Below are 15,132 nucleotides of genomic sequence, written 5' to 3'. Positions count from 1 at the left end.
AACCTAGTTTTCTTTAATGGGTGGAAAGGCTTTCCTATTTTCCTAGGGATGGAGTTGAGGGCGTCCCACACAACTGTCCCACTTGGGACTGAGTTCTGTTGGATGGAAGAACATTTTTTGCAGTTAAAACGACAAAGTGAAAATTGCAGTTCTTTTATTTTGGTGTCTTCTTCGAATTAAGCTTAATTTGATAAGGTTTTTATATATGGAGATCAGAAGGGCCTGGGAGCAGCCCATAGTACAGGAAGGCCAGGCCAGTCTTCCAGGACTGCCCTCCTTGGAGTGGCTGAGCTCCCACTCCGATGATGGCGATGCATTCCTCTTTCTTAAACTCAATTGCTTGCAACAAAAAAAATCATCAAAAGATTTAAAACAAAACTCTGTACCCCAATCAGTTTTTTTTTTAAAGAAATTAAAAGGCATTGTGTCTTCTGTTAAATATTTATGTATTTGGCCATTGATGTCTTCATTTAAATCTGTCTTTTGAGATGCAAATTAGACATGGTTAGGGAGGTGGGGAGGTACAGAAGCTTTCCCATGAAAGTGTTCAAGTACAAGGTTCCTAATGAACAGGCATCTTATTGTTTTTCTCTGGAAAGCCTGCATGTGCTATTTTTTAAATGGAATTTTTATTTGACTTTATAAAATTCTAAAATAGCCTCTTGGGATATTTAGGGATTTCTCATAAAGGTGCTTTATAAAGATTTTATCATCTAGAAAACTGCAGTTATATGCTTCAATTAAATGTATTATTTGTTAAGCAAACTCGAGGATGTGTTGTCTGTCTTATGATTAAATAAATTATTGTGTAGGATGCAGGTCTTATGTGTCGAGACTTGTATAGCAGGTCTCTAATGTATGTTGTGCTCATTAAAAAAATTCACACATGCCTGTTTTTAAAGGTATTGGGTATTTGTTGTGTTTGTTTTTACTTCTCCAAAGTGCCTTGGAATTTAGGAATAATGTTCTTTCAGAAAATGTTCTTGTATTTTTTTACATCTAAGACCTGGAATATTTAATTTACTTTTCAGTAAAGCTGTCAGTTGTAATCTGCAATTTAAAAAAAAAAAACTAATAAAACAAATCCTCATTTCACAATTTAAACCTTATTGAGTCTAATTCACTAGCACTGCAAGTTTATTATTCTCCTGCAGTTTGACGTGCCTCCAATTGTAATTGTGTTGACCCTTCAATGCATTAAATCTCCCCGGTGCTTATCAAACTGGGCGAGATAAGTCTACAATTCGGAACTTCATTAAGTATCTCATTTATATTAAACAGATGATAGCTTCTAACAGAAATAATAATTTGTTCAGGTGAAGGAGCCACAGTTGTGGTTTCCTGTGTTTGGAATGTGCAGTCCTCTCTCTACTTTGGTGTGCTGTGCCCCCTGCCTCCACACGGGCCCCTCCACCCCAACCCCCAGCCCTCCCTGTCTCTGGCTGCCAGCCAGCCCCAAAGCATCATAAGATTTTAGTTGGTGGGGTTAACCTCAGAGCCCACACTGGGAGGATTTGTGTGCTTTGTTCCTCCTTGTTTCATGGCTTTACTAGCATGGAGTTCTCACTCATATTATGTTTATGAAGTATATGACTTTATAAGGCACAGCTGTCTTAAAGAACACCACATACTATTTTAATTCTTGGTGATAGGAATCCACCTATATTCTTTGCTTATCTAGCAGATTCTATGTATTTGCAAAATAGCTACCTTTGCCTGCCTTATTAGAATACTCGGCTTTTACTTCTGTTTTGTCAATATCCTGTGTAGTTTATTTTCTCTCAGTTACTATCTCATACTTAAGATCACAATGAGAGAATAGGATGATTGTTTCTAATTTCAGCAGAAGAAACTGAGGCTCAGTGTATTGTTGAAGACACCCGAACTGACAAGTGGTCTTTAGGTCTTAGAGAGCGGGTGGTCATTCTCACCCCACACACACCAAGGTGTGCTGTCAGGTGTGTTTATGCACTCTAAGTGTAAAAAGTAGACTTAAATTCCAGCTTCCATTCTGATAATGATAAAGCATGTCTAGCGCAGGGCAACATCACATAAAGAATTCTGAATTAAACCATAACTCAAATTGACTTCAACAGATACTACTGTCAAGCTGAAAAAAAATAAGCAACAAGGTGAGTTTGGAAAAAAGAAGGCTTTAATATACATATTTTTCTTCCAGTGGTTGAAATCTGACAACTTCATGGGAGGCACAGTGTAAAGTGGCACAGAAAGTTGGTCATTAGGCAAAGCTGTCATCACAAACTATTTTGGTACAGGGTGAAAAGTTCTAGTTCATTTGGTACCCAGTTCGATGCAGACCCTGGGCAAGTTGGTCTAATTCCCCCATGCTGCTCATGGGCCTCCAGTTCTGACTTTACCTCGCCCCCCACCCCGCTCTCTGCAGCTGAAGTCACCTGGGAGCCCCTCTGGACCTGAGCTGCCCATTGAAACGGTGTTGGATGATAGAGAACGAAGGATTTCCCACTCCCTCTACAGCGGGCTTGAGGGGCTTGATGAATCACCCACAAGAAATGCTGCGCTCAGCAGGATAATGGGTGAGTCAGGTAAAACCCTGTTGATCACATCTTGTTTTTATGCTTTTACTGGTTCATGGAGAGGTTATTAATGTAATATTAATGTAAAGGAGGCCCGTGTTTTCAAGGGGAAGAGGAGCAGGTTCATTATAATCATTCAGGAAGCGTTAATGTGAAGAGAGGAAGTCAATACATTGATTTTGGTTTAAGTGAGTTTTGGATCCTGTAACGTGGGAAAGAGAAAAAAGACGGGGATCACACAGAAGTGTTTTCCAGTGATCAGGATATTCTTAGCATGTCTGAGAGGATAAGTGAAGCTGTGTTTTTGTTTTTAGATCAAAATTTAGTGGCTTATGGCAAGAAGGATTCAAAAGTTACATGTTTACAATAGCACTGTTGGAAGGAGGGGAAGAATATGTATATGCATGTATGTGAATATTCACATTTTGTGGTTTGTACTTAATAAGGGATTACCCTTGTTTAATTGCATCTTGACTTTTTCAAAGCCTCCAATTGAAAATCCCAAAACTAGTTTTTCACATCCTTTGTTTGCATTCAGCACCATACTGTCTGCCTGGCCCCCAGTGGGGAATGAGGTGATGAGCACTTGCTCTGCAGTCCTGCAGCTCTCTGCTAACAGATCCGGTTAATAAAGACTTGCTTTGCCACCAGAGTGGTTTGATTTACTGAGTTGCTCATCTTGGGATTAGCTTGTGAGAGTTGTCAAATTTAACACATAAGAAGCTGTTTTGATTAAAATAGCACGTGACATAAAACACTTATTGCTGGTGTGTTTTGCAAGCCTCTAATATGAAGTACAACCTAAATTGAACTCCATTCTAAGCACACTTAATGGAGATTTAATACAATTCACGTCTCCATTAGGAAGCTTCACTGGAACAGGAATTTGTTTCCTTCATCAGTGGATGTTTATGGAAAGCCTGCTGTTGGCAAGACATTGTGTATATACTTTTGCTGTAGATACAAAGACGAGTGAGAATCAGTCTGCCATCAGAGCACTTTCTACCAGGCATGATAGGAAAAATACGTGAACATGACTGGTAGAATTTTCTGTTGTCCTTCCTCTAATCCTTCTAGCTTTCTTGTTTGGAAAAATTGCTAAATTCCTCATTTCTTAGTTTGTTACGTGTAGAATGAAGAGGTGCCAGCTCTCTGGTTTAATTTTGCCAACAGTTTTCTTTTGGCCTGCTTGACACAGTGCAAGTCGGGGAAGGATGCTGAAGATATTGCACACCTGTCAGGTGACAGGCATTGCACATAGTTTGTCAGATTAACCTTTGCTTATTAATGATCACTCTCCTCACTGCGGTGGGGTTTTCCCTAGTTTCCTGGTTTCGCTGTGACACTTTATCTGTGTTAAATACTTTTTTTTTTTTTTTTTGCGGTACGCAGGCCTCTCACTGTCGTGGCCTCTCCTGTTGCGGAGCACAGGCTCCGGACGCACAGGCTCAGCGGCCATGGCTCACGGGCCCAGCCGCTCCGCGGCATGTGGGATCTTCCTGGACCGGGGCACGAACCCATGTCCCCTGCATCGGCAGGCGGACTCTCAACCGCTGCGCCACCAGGGAAGCCCATTAAATACTTTTTCATTGATGAAAATTCAAGACCCCTTGAGTGAGAGAGTGTATGTGTTCCCTGGATCTGTGTGCATACAAAGTGATTTGCTGTAATTTCCCCTTTATTATAGGAACATAGGACTTGCCATACTGAATCAGACCATTGGTCCACCAGTTCCTGTAACCTGCGTCCTGACTCCAATCCCTGATGCTTCAGAGGAAGGCGAAAAACTAAAACTAAAAAACAAAACCCCCCCAATTCACCTAGTGACCTTTGGAAATGCTGTATATATGGGTTGAGGATTCTTTCTTTTTCGTCAGTCTATTGCTCTGACTTTATTAGCTGTGGCCTCGTTAGTCCTCTTAAGTTCGCATTAGAGTTGGCATTGTTTTCCCTTCCCTCTGCTAGAGATGTAATGGACTTTACAATTCCAGATGCTTCTGCTGGGGCAGTAATCTTCCAGCTCTGTGCTTTTTGAGGTACTGTGCCTGGCCTTTTGGGCTGGGGTGGGGGGCAGTGACAGACTCCTTACTCTTCGTTGGTAGGCCAAATTGATGTTGAATGATTTGAATATTTTCTTAAGATAGTTTTTTACATGTTGTATGGGAAACTAGGGATCCCATACATGTTTACTCTGAGAAATGTATATGCTTAATTTGATTTATCTTGAGTTTTACAAATTCGAGAATTCGTCAGTCTTCGTCAGTCCCTATTTCAACATCATTGGCCCTAAGAAACAGACAGTGTTCGTAACATCACTTTCCACTTAAAGTTAGAAATCTTGCAAAGATAGTACCTTGCAACAAGATACCAAAGCCAGGTACCAAATATAAGAAATTAAAGCATTGACTTTCAGCTAACCTAAACCAATAGCAACAGTATTTACTGCTGGGCACAGTATTTGGGTGCATGGAAAATTTTCAGATCTTGTTTGGTTAACGGTTGTCTTCTATACCTTTAGGATATCTCCTGTGTAGACACCAGTGGAGGTGGTGGTATCTGCTTCATGATCTGCTATGTTTCAGATAGAACTTTGTATTGAAATTCCAGCTGACTACATTAAGAAGTGATTAATTTTATGTGGACAGGGTGAATTTTCATGTAGCATATTCCTCCTGTGCGACTCTAGACCCAAAAGGAGCTTTGAGGCTTTCTGACTCATTTCTTTGGGAACCTAACCCAGGAGAGAAGCTTCCAAAAAATAGACCAAAAAAGGAAGAGATTTTAGAGTTGGAAGCATGTCAGATGTCATCAGCTACACTTTCCCACTTAACAGATAAAAGAACTAAGTCCCAAGATCCCATGATGATTTTTGTTTTATTTTGTTCTTGGCTATTTCCTCTTTCTAAAAATAGCCGTCTCTGGGGAATACTGGGATCACACAGTAAGTGTTAGTGACATTCATCCTTTTTTGACATCCATTTTTAAGTATCCACATTTTCAAGCAACTGGCTTTAGACCGTCTAACAGAATCTTCCATTCTGGCAGCCACTCTGATTTAAAAATCAAAGAAGTTATCTTTGAAACACCCTTACAAATCGTGTACTCCAACCTACTAAACGTCTGTTCAGGGAAATTCTGGCCCAAAGAAGTTAACTGACAGGTCTGAAGCCCCAGACTTCTGTGTTTCTGAACCAAAATTACGATGCATATTTTTCTGAGTCACGAGTCCCACATTACTGGAACCTGATCGATCTCCTTAGCTTTTGGTGGGGTCAGCCAGAGTCACAGCCAAAGGCAAGAGTTCTCCAGATGTCATCTGTATTGGCTGACTTTCCACTATCATGGATTTTCAAGGAGTAATTTTGGACATTTATCAAAAAGAAATCTGTAGCAAGGCTACATAGGATTTCTTCCTTTTAAAAGCCTTAAAAATATTTTACAAGTTGCTGGACTGTCTTAACTATTACTACTAATAACCATAGAGGTAATAGGTGTAGCTAATTTCACCAGCGTGTTCACTTTGTAGGACATATCACAAGCTGACATTTGGGAGCATGGAACCTTAAGTGTTTTCCAACTTTTTTGTCTGAAGAATTTTTCCGTTTAAAGCACAACTGAAATCTGTGGTCTCCATTTTTTAATGTAATCTCAGTAGTTTTTATATTGATACATTGTGGTGAGTTTAAAAAATAATTCTGTTCAGAATACTTTAATCTTGTTAGAAAGTCAACATAGAAAAATGGAACATTAAGGTTGTTTTTATTGTGAGTCAAATCTCTGGCAAAAGGTTTCTCATTTCACGTAGTGTTGCCTTCTATGTAAATGTACCAATGAATAAATGTTTAGTAAGCAGTCATTCTGCATCTCATTGTTTCACTCGGCTACAGTCTAAATCTTAGTTTGTTGGTTAACTAGTTGAGGAAAGGAAAGTTTATTCATCAAAAACCGGATCAAAGGTTTCTGAGGTCACCTTTCGAAGGGTTCACATTTAGGATATGCCAAGTACCTGCAAACATAATTGAGAGTTATTCTAAGGGGAGTTTGGTAGAATATGTAGTTTGATAGCTTAGTTCATTACCCCCAATATATTCTTGGAGCCGCATCCCAAAACACTGTTCATCGCAAGTATGTTAAGAAGTGGAAAATTGATGGAAATATTCTCAAGTCTTTTGAAATATTAGCCTCCAGAATCATAGGGGAAAGAAAAAAAGCTGAATCCTTGTTAATAGGGACATTTCCTGACATTTCTTTAGGTATAAATTTTTAGATCACCTAAGGAACAATATTTCTACTTAAAACAACATAAAAAAGGACTGTCACATGAAGAACCATTCTGTGTTCCATACTGCTTGCTAGACTGTCTCTCAGAATATATTGCATAAATGTTTTTGGTTTTGTGTTTAGAAATGAATGTGCTATATTACACCAATATAGTTTCTTCCAGTAAATTTTGCCTGTGTGAGGACATGGCATTTAATGCTGTGACATGTGCCTTGTCAGCGGTGAGCTACCAGGGTTAACTTGGATTTGTCATTCTATACACTTTTTGGTGAAAAAAGTATGTTTTGGGAAGGAAATGTTTCTTTAGGTAATAGTGCTGGAATGTCCCATCTTATTTATGAATGATATTTTATTGGACAGATTTCTGTCTTCCTGTACTAGTATCCTAAAACTCAAGTAGGCATAGAGGAGTGATTTGAATTCAGGAAAGGGAAGCAATGAAGTATTAAATTTGATTTACATTTTTATCACGAGTGTTTATAAACAGTTGCTAGTTTTCACAATTTGTCAAAATGGATGCATTTCAAATCAAAATAGAGTATTTTTCATGATAATTTGCTGAGTAGAGGTTTCAGTGAACATATACTATTTCTGTAATAGAGTAGTTGATGCTAAGTAATGATCGCATTTGAAATTTCTGGCAAGTTTGCTTTTGTGGGTTGTCCTGAAAAGATCAACTTAATGTTTGCTCCTCTGTTGAAATGTCTAGAATAATATATATTTTTAAAAATCCTTCAAGTCTCTATATGCCATCTCCCAGTTTCCAAAATGGTGTTAAAACGAAAATTATCGTTTACACATTCTTGTGAATGTTTAAAAATTAGATCTTAATACAGATGGGAAAATGTTCATGAACTGTCTTCACATTGCTATTGTGCTATTTTTAAAAGCAATTACTCGTAAAGGACAAGGCCACCCTGTTTGAAAAGGTGGTAGGATTGGGAAAGTGCACCAATCCTTTTTACTTGCATAGGAACCAGGAGAGCTGACTTAACAGCTGTGGACATGGGACTTGAAATGTCAGTGTTTCCATCCTCCCGTAAGGTGACAGGGAAACTGTCCGTTCTCCTTGCTCTGTTGGGAGAGACAGGCCAGTAGGGCGACACCACACCGTGATGCATGTTTCTCTGAGGACAGCCTTTCACAAGATATCCATGTGAACCGAAGCTTCGCCCATGAGTTCTTGCTCAGAGGAAATATGGCACAAGATTTGAGGAGGAAGCCAGAAGAACTATAGGTGTTTTGGGGAGGAAGATGGTAGCATTTGGACCTCAGCTTTATCTTTAAGGATTCAGGCCTCTGAATTATAATTTTATCCCAGGAAAGATAAACGCCTATCATGCGGATCCCGGAACCTGAGCAGATTTTACTGAAAGAAACTGATCAATGTGGACAGTTCTGGGACTTCTTTTACCGAGAACACTATATCCTAATTAAATAAATCAAAATTTACAAGCTCCCCTGTCTTGGCCTGAAAAACCTCTGGGCAGTGTGATCCTAATCTTCTCTCTTTAATATCACTCCTGCCATCTCCCCACAAGGCCCCCGTTCTGCATGCACTCATCTTCGAAGTGTCACCTGAGTGCACTGTGCACTATTCTCCATCGTGCATTTAATGATGTTGTTGCTGATGTCTAAAATCAATGTCGTCATTTCTTATAGTAGAAGAGATCGTATTAATCATTCACAACCCATCTCGGATGTTGACTTTTTTTTAAGACTCTCAGCATCCTCTTCCTTCAGCTACCCAGGCGATTACCAGCACTAGTGAATGCCAGGGCACTTCTGGCACATCACTCAGAGCACCAATCAATTACCACTTTATCTATCTCCTTCTCTGAGGTGTGAGCCATTGAGAGGCAGAGATTAAGTCTTCCTTACAAACCTGCCAGGTGGTAGGTGCCCAGCTAGTGAATGAGTGAATGAATGATGTAAGTGTGCAGGGCTTCCCTCCAAATTTCCTGGTAAAATTTTTCAAAGGACTATAACAACTTCAAATCTACGTGGCATTTTCACATTAGAAGTCATTCTGGAGATCATCTCTGGCCTTAGGAAACTTAATACCAGAGACATTGAATACCATACCCAGAGCACCATAGCTGTCGTGTCAGAGGAAGGAATAGACCGGAGGTCTCCATTTGACATTCATTTATGAAAAATAAGTTTACTTAATTCTATTTTGTCCTACCAGGTTGAGCAGATTTTGGAAATTTAGACTTTTTCTAATGTAGCAAAGTATTAACATTCATATACATAACCCTTAGATGGATGTCTAGAATTTCTCTTTGTTTTTTTTTCCACTGGACAGGTAAATACCAGCTGTCCCCCACGGTGAATATGCCCCAAGACGACACTGTCATGATCGAAGATGACAGGCTGCCAGTGCTCCCCCCACATCTCTCTGACCAGTCATCTTCCAGCTCCCACGATGATGTAGGATTTGTGACCACGGACACTGGCGCGTGGGCCAAGGCTGGCATCAGTGAGTCAGCAGAGTGGTAAGAGCACTGTTGGGAAACATCCGTTAATTGCAGTCACACTTGATTTTAGGGTCAAATGGTCTGTCACATAGCACAGTGAATCAGTGTCTTTTATAGCGGTGTTCTGATTTCATAATAATGATTTAATACTCGTAGTTGTCACTCCTCAAACAAAAGATTCCCTCCAACCTCATAAACCTGCCCAACTGTGTTAGCCTTTCCAGGGCTATTGTTAAGAGTTTAGCCAAACCAACAAGAAAACTACCACTAACCCCCCAAACCCTACTCATTTAAGTTTCACAAGTGAAACTTTTCTTTTAGATCTGTGTTAATTTGACGAATTGTTTTTCTATTCCATAAATAAATTCTAAGCAAATCCCTTCGGTGACTGAGAGTTTGTAACAATTAGATGACTTTGGCCAAATTAGTAGTTGTTACATTCTGGGAGTGGGAAGAGGCTTTTTCAGATTTTCTTTTTAGAGTGCTGTAACTCTACTAGTCTTTGTACTTACTTCTAACATTATGACTTCAGGGGCAGTCTAATGCTGTTTTTTCTCCTGTATCTCTCAAAATAGAAGAAAGCATTTGATATTATTTAGCCAATGTGTGGCAAATAAATGTGGATGAGTGTCTTCATTTGCGTGCCTAGTAATTATATACATCAATAAGCGAAGGGAAAGTCCCTCCTAGGGATGACCTTGGAAGGCTGTAGTGATAATGAACGCAACCATGTGAAGCATTATACCAGAATCTTCTTATTGGCCTTTCTCTGGGGTCTTTTAAGAATCCATCAGCAAAATGATATTTCAGTGTTGTGGCACTGAGCCACACTCAAGCCTGTGTGATAACAGCTTATCTTTGAACGAGTTTTTTGGTTCATCGTAGAGAGGGAACTACCATACAAAGTAAAAACCCACTTGAATCAGATGCTGTAGCATTTACCGCTGCAGTTTATATCTCTTTCTGAAAGTGTAAAGCAATGACAGAGAAAGTAAGGATTAGATATTTGCAGTATTCATCGAAGGGACAAAAACCTTTTGAGTCTCCACCGTGATGAGGAATTTTGAAGGCAGCCGTAGGCATAGATGTTTGGGGCCTTAAGAAATGCTGTATTGGTGAAAGTCAATAAACAATGAGCAAGCCTGGAGTGTGGCATTAATTTCCCTAAGGGGATTCATAAAACAGTGAGGACTTGTATGATTTTGCTGTGGGGAATGTGCAGGGGCTGGAAAAGAATATGAATGAAGGGTTATCCAAACAAGAATGGCAGCTGTTCTGAATCACAGCAGAAAATGTAAGCTTTTCCAGCCTGACAATATCTCCCTAATCCTTGATGAAAATGTTATGAAAACAAAAGGGCAATAAGGCAGGATTAATAACTGGAATTTTAATAACTTTTGGGGGGGGTCAGGGTATGGCTACATTCTTTAAAGAATCAGCTGTCAGTCCTGCAGACTAACTTGCTAAGTATGCTAGCGTATTGTTTCTTGTGTCTGAAATTCGTTTAATGGGTATATTGATAGGGAAGAGTTAATTATGTTATGGTTTAAGAATATTTAGTTATTTTAAGATGCTTATTCACTCAAAAACTCATTTGCCGTTTTCAGTTGTGTACGTGTACAGTTCGCTGCACGATTGTGGAAGGCTGAATATGTCAAATGGCTAAACTTTGCATTTCTTAACTGATAGAATATACTTGTTTTCAATCCATGAATTGACTTAGGGAACATAACAACGTTTTTAAGGTGAAGAAGGTAAAACAGCAAATTCTAATCTTAGTGACAACATAATTTCAGAGGATATAAAATTAGTTTAAAAAATACGCCAATATGTGGCTTTCAGGAACAAAAATTTGTACTTCTTTGAAAAACCTTTAACCAATAATTTTTTATTAAAAATGTATTGCAGATTCACTCTGTTCACACATTTGATGCCTACTTTGGAATTCAGGTTTTAGTGTAATTCACACGATACGGAAAAGGGTTGATGAGCATGTGCAGGATGGTCGGAGAGGTCAACTTTCAGTATCTAAAAGAATTACCCTTGGACTTCCCCGGCGGTCCCGTGGTTAAGACTCCGAGCTTCCACTGCAGGGGACATGGGTTCGATCCCTGATCGGGGAACTAAGATCCCGTATACCGCATGGCGCAGCCAAAATAAACAAACAAACAAAAAGAATTACTCTTAGTTCAAATATAATATTTAGTGTTTATTGTTGCAAAATTGGGTCATAGTTCTCGCCATATAGGTTTTAATTTTTCACTTCTAGGACTGTGTTTTCGAATTGGGGTGGATGTGCCCTGGAAATTATAAGCATAGTAGTATGTGGATGCTACTATATAAGCATAATATACACACACATATATATTTAAGAAATATGTAAAAGCAGTCTATGCTTATATACATAATATATGCTGGAGCTATGCACACATATGTATATACATCCATACATAGGGTCTAAGCAGAGTCGTATGAGAAGGGGCACCTAAGGCTTCAAGGTGAACATGACCCTGCTTCTTCCTGGAACGTCAAATTTATTCCGGGCTTTACAGATGAAATATGATATATTAAAAATGAAAAGATTTAGTGTAGGATGCAAACAAAATAACATTGATTAGGATATAATGTAGTGTTTTACATAAAAAAATCATTTTTGCTTTGGGCTGAGCTCCCAGGCCCTGGGCCAGAACAAGGGTTAGCAAGTGAGGTGCCCAGGGGAGCAAACGCAAGGAGCTTCTCACTCTCAGGTGTGGCCTCTGAACTCACAGCACCCTGAGATCAGAGCTCCCTTGAATTCTGAGTCCAGACACCTACGTTGCCTCCTCCCCGGGCCCTGCTCTGTACTTGGTGGAAAAGATGGAGAAGGATCGTTCATTTCCTTTTTGAGGTTTTGGTTGGTGGTTGGTTTTTAAGTACCCTGTTTCCGTTATCATAATTTTCATGACTTTGAAAATTTGAGATAGCAAGTCTTTGTTGGCTAATAATAATTTATTTTGCATGGTGGTTTGCAGTTTACTGAGGGCTTTCCCCTTGTGTCCTTGAATTCTCTCAGTGGCCCGGCCAGTGGTTGGGGCCACTCTTTTCTTCATGGAGCCAATGAAGACACAGGGGCTCAAAGCCTTCAGGCCACATCACCTGATGGCGAAGCACTGCCTGGATGTCTTCCTTGTCGCAGTTTTTGGTTTAGCCTTTCCCTAATGCCATCTGTCATTTCACGCACAGTGAATGTCAGCTAAATTTCTGATGTATATCCAAACCAGATCACTCCCCTTTTATCAATATGCATGGTCATTCCCATAGGACCAATACAGGGTTAGAGAAGCTGGTTTCCAGCAGAAGCATAAGGAGGGCTTGTATAGTGGAAGCTGACGTAGTGGAGAGGCCGCCACATTCTAGTGTGTCCAGTGAGCTGTGGAGGGATGTTCTCCTACCTGGCCACATAGGCAAGGTGGCTCCACACTGATATAGGAGAGCTCTCTGTTTACTCACTGTGCTCAGCATAGAGAAAAACCACTTCCTTGTGGGGCTGGGCTCACAACACCTGGTGGTGCTTCTGAAAGTGTTAGTGGGATTTTACAAATAGGACCGATTCCCCTGCCACTTCCATTGTGAAAACACTTGATACTGTATCCTGTTACCACTGATCTGCCCTGTGCTTCATCATCTCTGCTGGAGCCACTGTGTTGGTGTCACACAAATCAAATGCCATCCAGACTTAGTCATGCTTTTCCTGACTCCCTGGAATACCAGTCAGTCTTCGATCCATGCATCCACAGAGTCTTCTGTGTGCTTCTGGTTTGGTATTTTTCTTAGGGAATAGAGATCTTTTCTTATTTATTACTTTGACTTTGGTACCCGGCACCACACTTTCATCAGAATAGGTTCTAATCGTGATTTGTTGAGTTGATTTCTTCTCAGTTGATTAAGTATTGCAGAGAAGCTACATCCTCATAAAACTACATGCCATAAAGGTGTTTTTTTTTTTTCTGAAACACAAGATAAAGGATATATAAGATGACCAGAACATATCCTTTTTTTAAAAATATTTATTTTGCTGAAGTATAGTTGATTTACAATGTTGTGTTACTTTCTGCTGTACAGCAAAGTGATTCAGTTATACATGTATACATTCTTTTTCATATTCGTTTCCATTATGGTTTATCAACAGGGTATTGAGTAGAGTTCCCTGTGCGATACAGTAGGACCTTGTTGTTTATCCATTTTGTATATAATAGTTTGCATCTGCTAATCCCAAACTCCCAATCCATCCCTCCCCCATTCCCCTCCCCCTTGTCAACCACAAGTCTGCAGAACATACTCTTTTCAAAACTTCTATTCAGTTGCAATTCATATAGTCACTAATTTGCTGCCAGTGTTTGTATTAATATATGAAAGTTTTCCTCAAAGATTCAGTCTTTCTCACATGGAGAAGGAATTGCTCTAAATGTAAATTAATGTCATATTTTCCCGTCACCTCCTACACAACCACAGTTTTTTTGATGGACTATATTTGTGCTATTTAGTTTAAATATTTCTGAGGAATATCCATATACACACATTCATACACACAGGTGTAGATGAACTTTCCTGAACGTCATGTCTCTTATTTTCAGTAAATGTTTTTATGTTTCTCTTTCTCTTCACACCAGCTCTTTGAGTCCAGACGTCGATCCAGTTCTTGCTTTTCAACGAGAGGGATTTGGACGTCAGAGTATGTCAGAAAAACGCACAAAGCAATTTTCAGATGCCAGTCAATTGGATTTCGTTAAAACGCGAAAATCAAAAAGCATGGATTTAGGTAGTGAGTACAATCTCCATGAATCTTTATCTAAATACGGTTTAGATGCTTTCGGATGAAAATTGATGGTCCCAAACACATGTCTGTTTACTGTGAGCAATAGAGAAAATAAATGCGAAATGAGGCAATTTGGCAAAATTAGTTTTTCTCCAAGTTTGAGATAACCATACTTCCAAGTGGCATGTTTACATCATGTGCAATATGTTAATATATATGTTTTCTGATGAGAAAAGAAACAAACACATGTGCATATCATGCTCTACTCATGTATCTTTATTTGAAAAAAATGAAATGTTTTAACACTTTGGCTGCTTAAAACCAATTTCATTGGAATATGATTTGGTTGGTTGTAGGGATGCTTGAACCAGAAGAAGCAGTTTTGGAGAGAAACCATTATCTCAATCCATGTCTAGAGTTTGGTTACTTCATGATATTTTCCTTCCATTGCTGTCCTTTGAGGTTTATTTGATAGAAACTCTTATGCGTTGATAATTAAGGCCTTTAACTGGAGTCATAATTTGAGAGCATATTTATTGTAGGAAGTATTTGGAAGCAAATGAGAGGAGGAAAATAATCCCAGTTGTTCAATCAAACACCAATCACGTAGTGTCTCTTTTTAAATCCAAATCCACCAAAAACCAAAACAAACAAACAAATTAATTAATTAATTATATCCATACACCAATTGAATGATTAGAAAAAAACCTTTGTTAATCAACTATAACGTATTTATGCTGTTCTCTGGTGGCTGTTTGTACTTCGAGACTAAAAGCATTCATTTATCCCATGCATAAAAGAAAAATCGGGCTATTCCTTGCCTAGCTAATTATGATATGCTAACATATCAATAACACACATGTCTGTGAAATGAGATGACTGGCATTGCATGGAGACACTGCTTTTTTCCCCCTTTTTTTTGATTATGAATGTTTGCTTGATATTTCATATATTTTGCATGAAATATTACCTAAGAATTATCACCTAACTGAAAAGATCTGGGAATGGTTGAAGCATGTTG

General features: G+C 39.1%; 1 protein-coding gene across 1 annotated transcript in view; it reads left to right on the top strand.

The window, feature by feature from the left end:
* The window catches only part of PARD3 (par-3 family cell polarity regulator), a gene marked incomplete at its 5' end in the record, with an annotated part of 523,272 nt that overhangs the window by 277,569 nt on the left and 230,571 nt on the right, over positions 1-15,132 (top strand). The window contains 3 exons of the mRNA XM_079699052.1: positions 2,405-2,555; positions 9,145-9,334; positions 13,966-14,114. Of these exons, the coding sequence (XP_079555178.1) occupies positions 2,405-2,555; positions 9,145-9,334; positions 13,966-14,114 (490 nt within the window). The remainder of the gene's footprint in view (positions 1-2,404; positions 2,556-9,144; positions 9,335-13,965; positions 14,115-15,132) is intronic.

This window comes from Hyperoodon ampullatus, assembly GCF_949752795.1.
Source record: "Hyperoodon ampullatus genome assembly, chromosome: 3".
Lineage (NCBI taxonomy): Eukaryota > Metazoa > Chordata > Mammalia > Artiodactyla > Ziphiidae > Hyperoodon > Hyperoodon ampullatus.
This window is presented reverse-complemented; position numbering and strand designations above follow the sequence as displayed.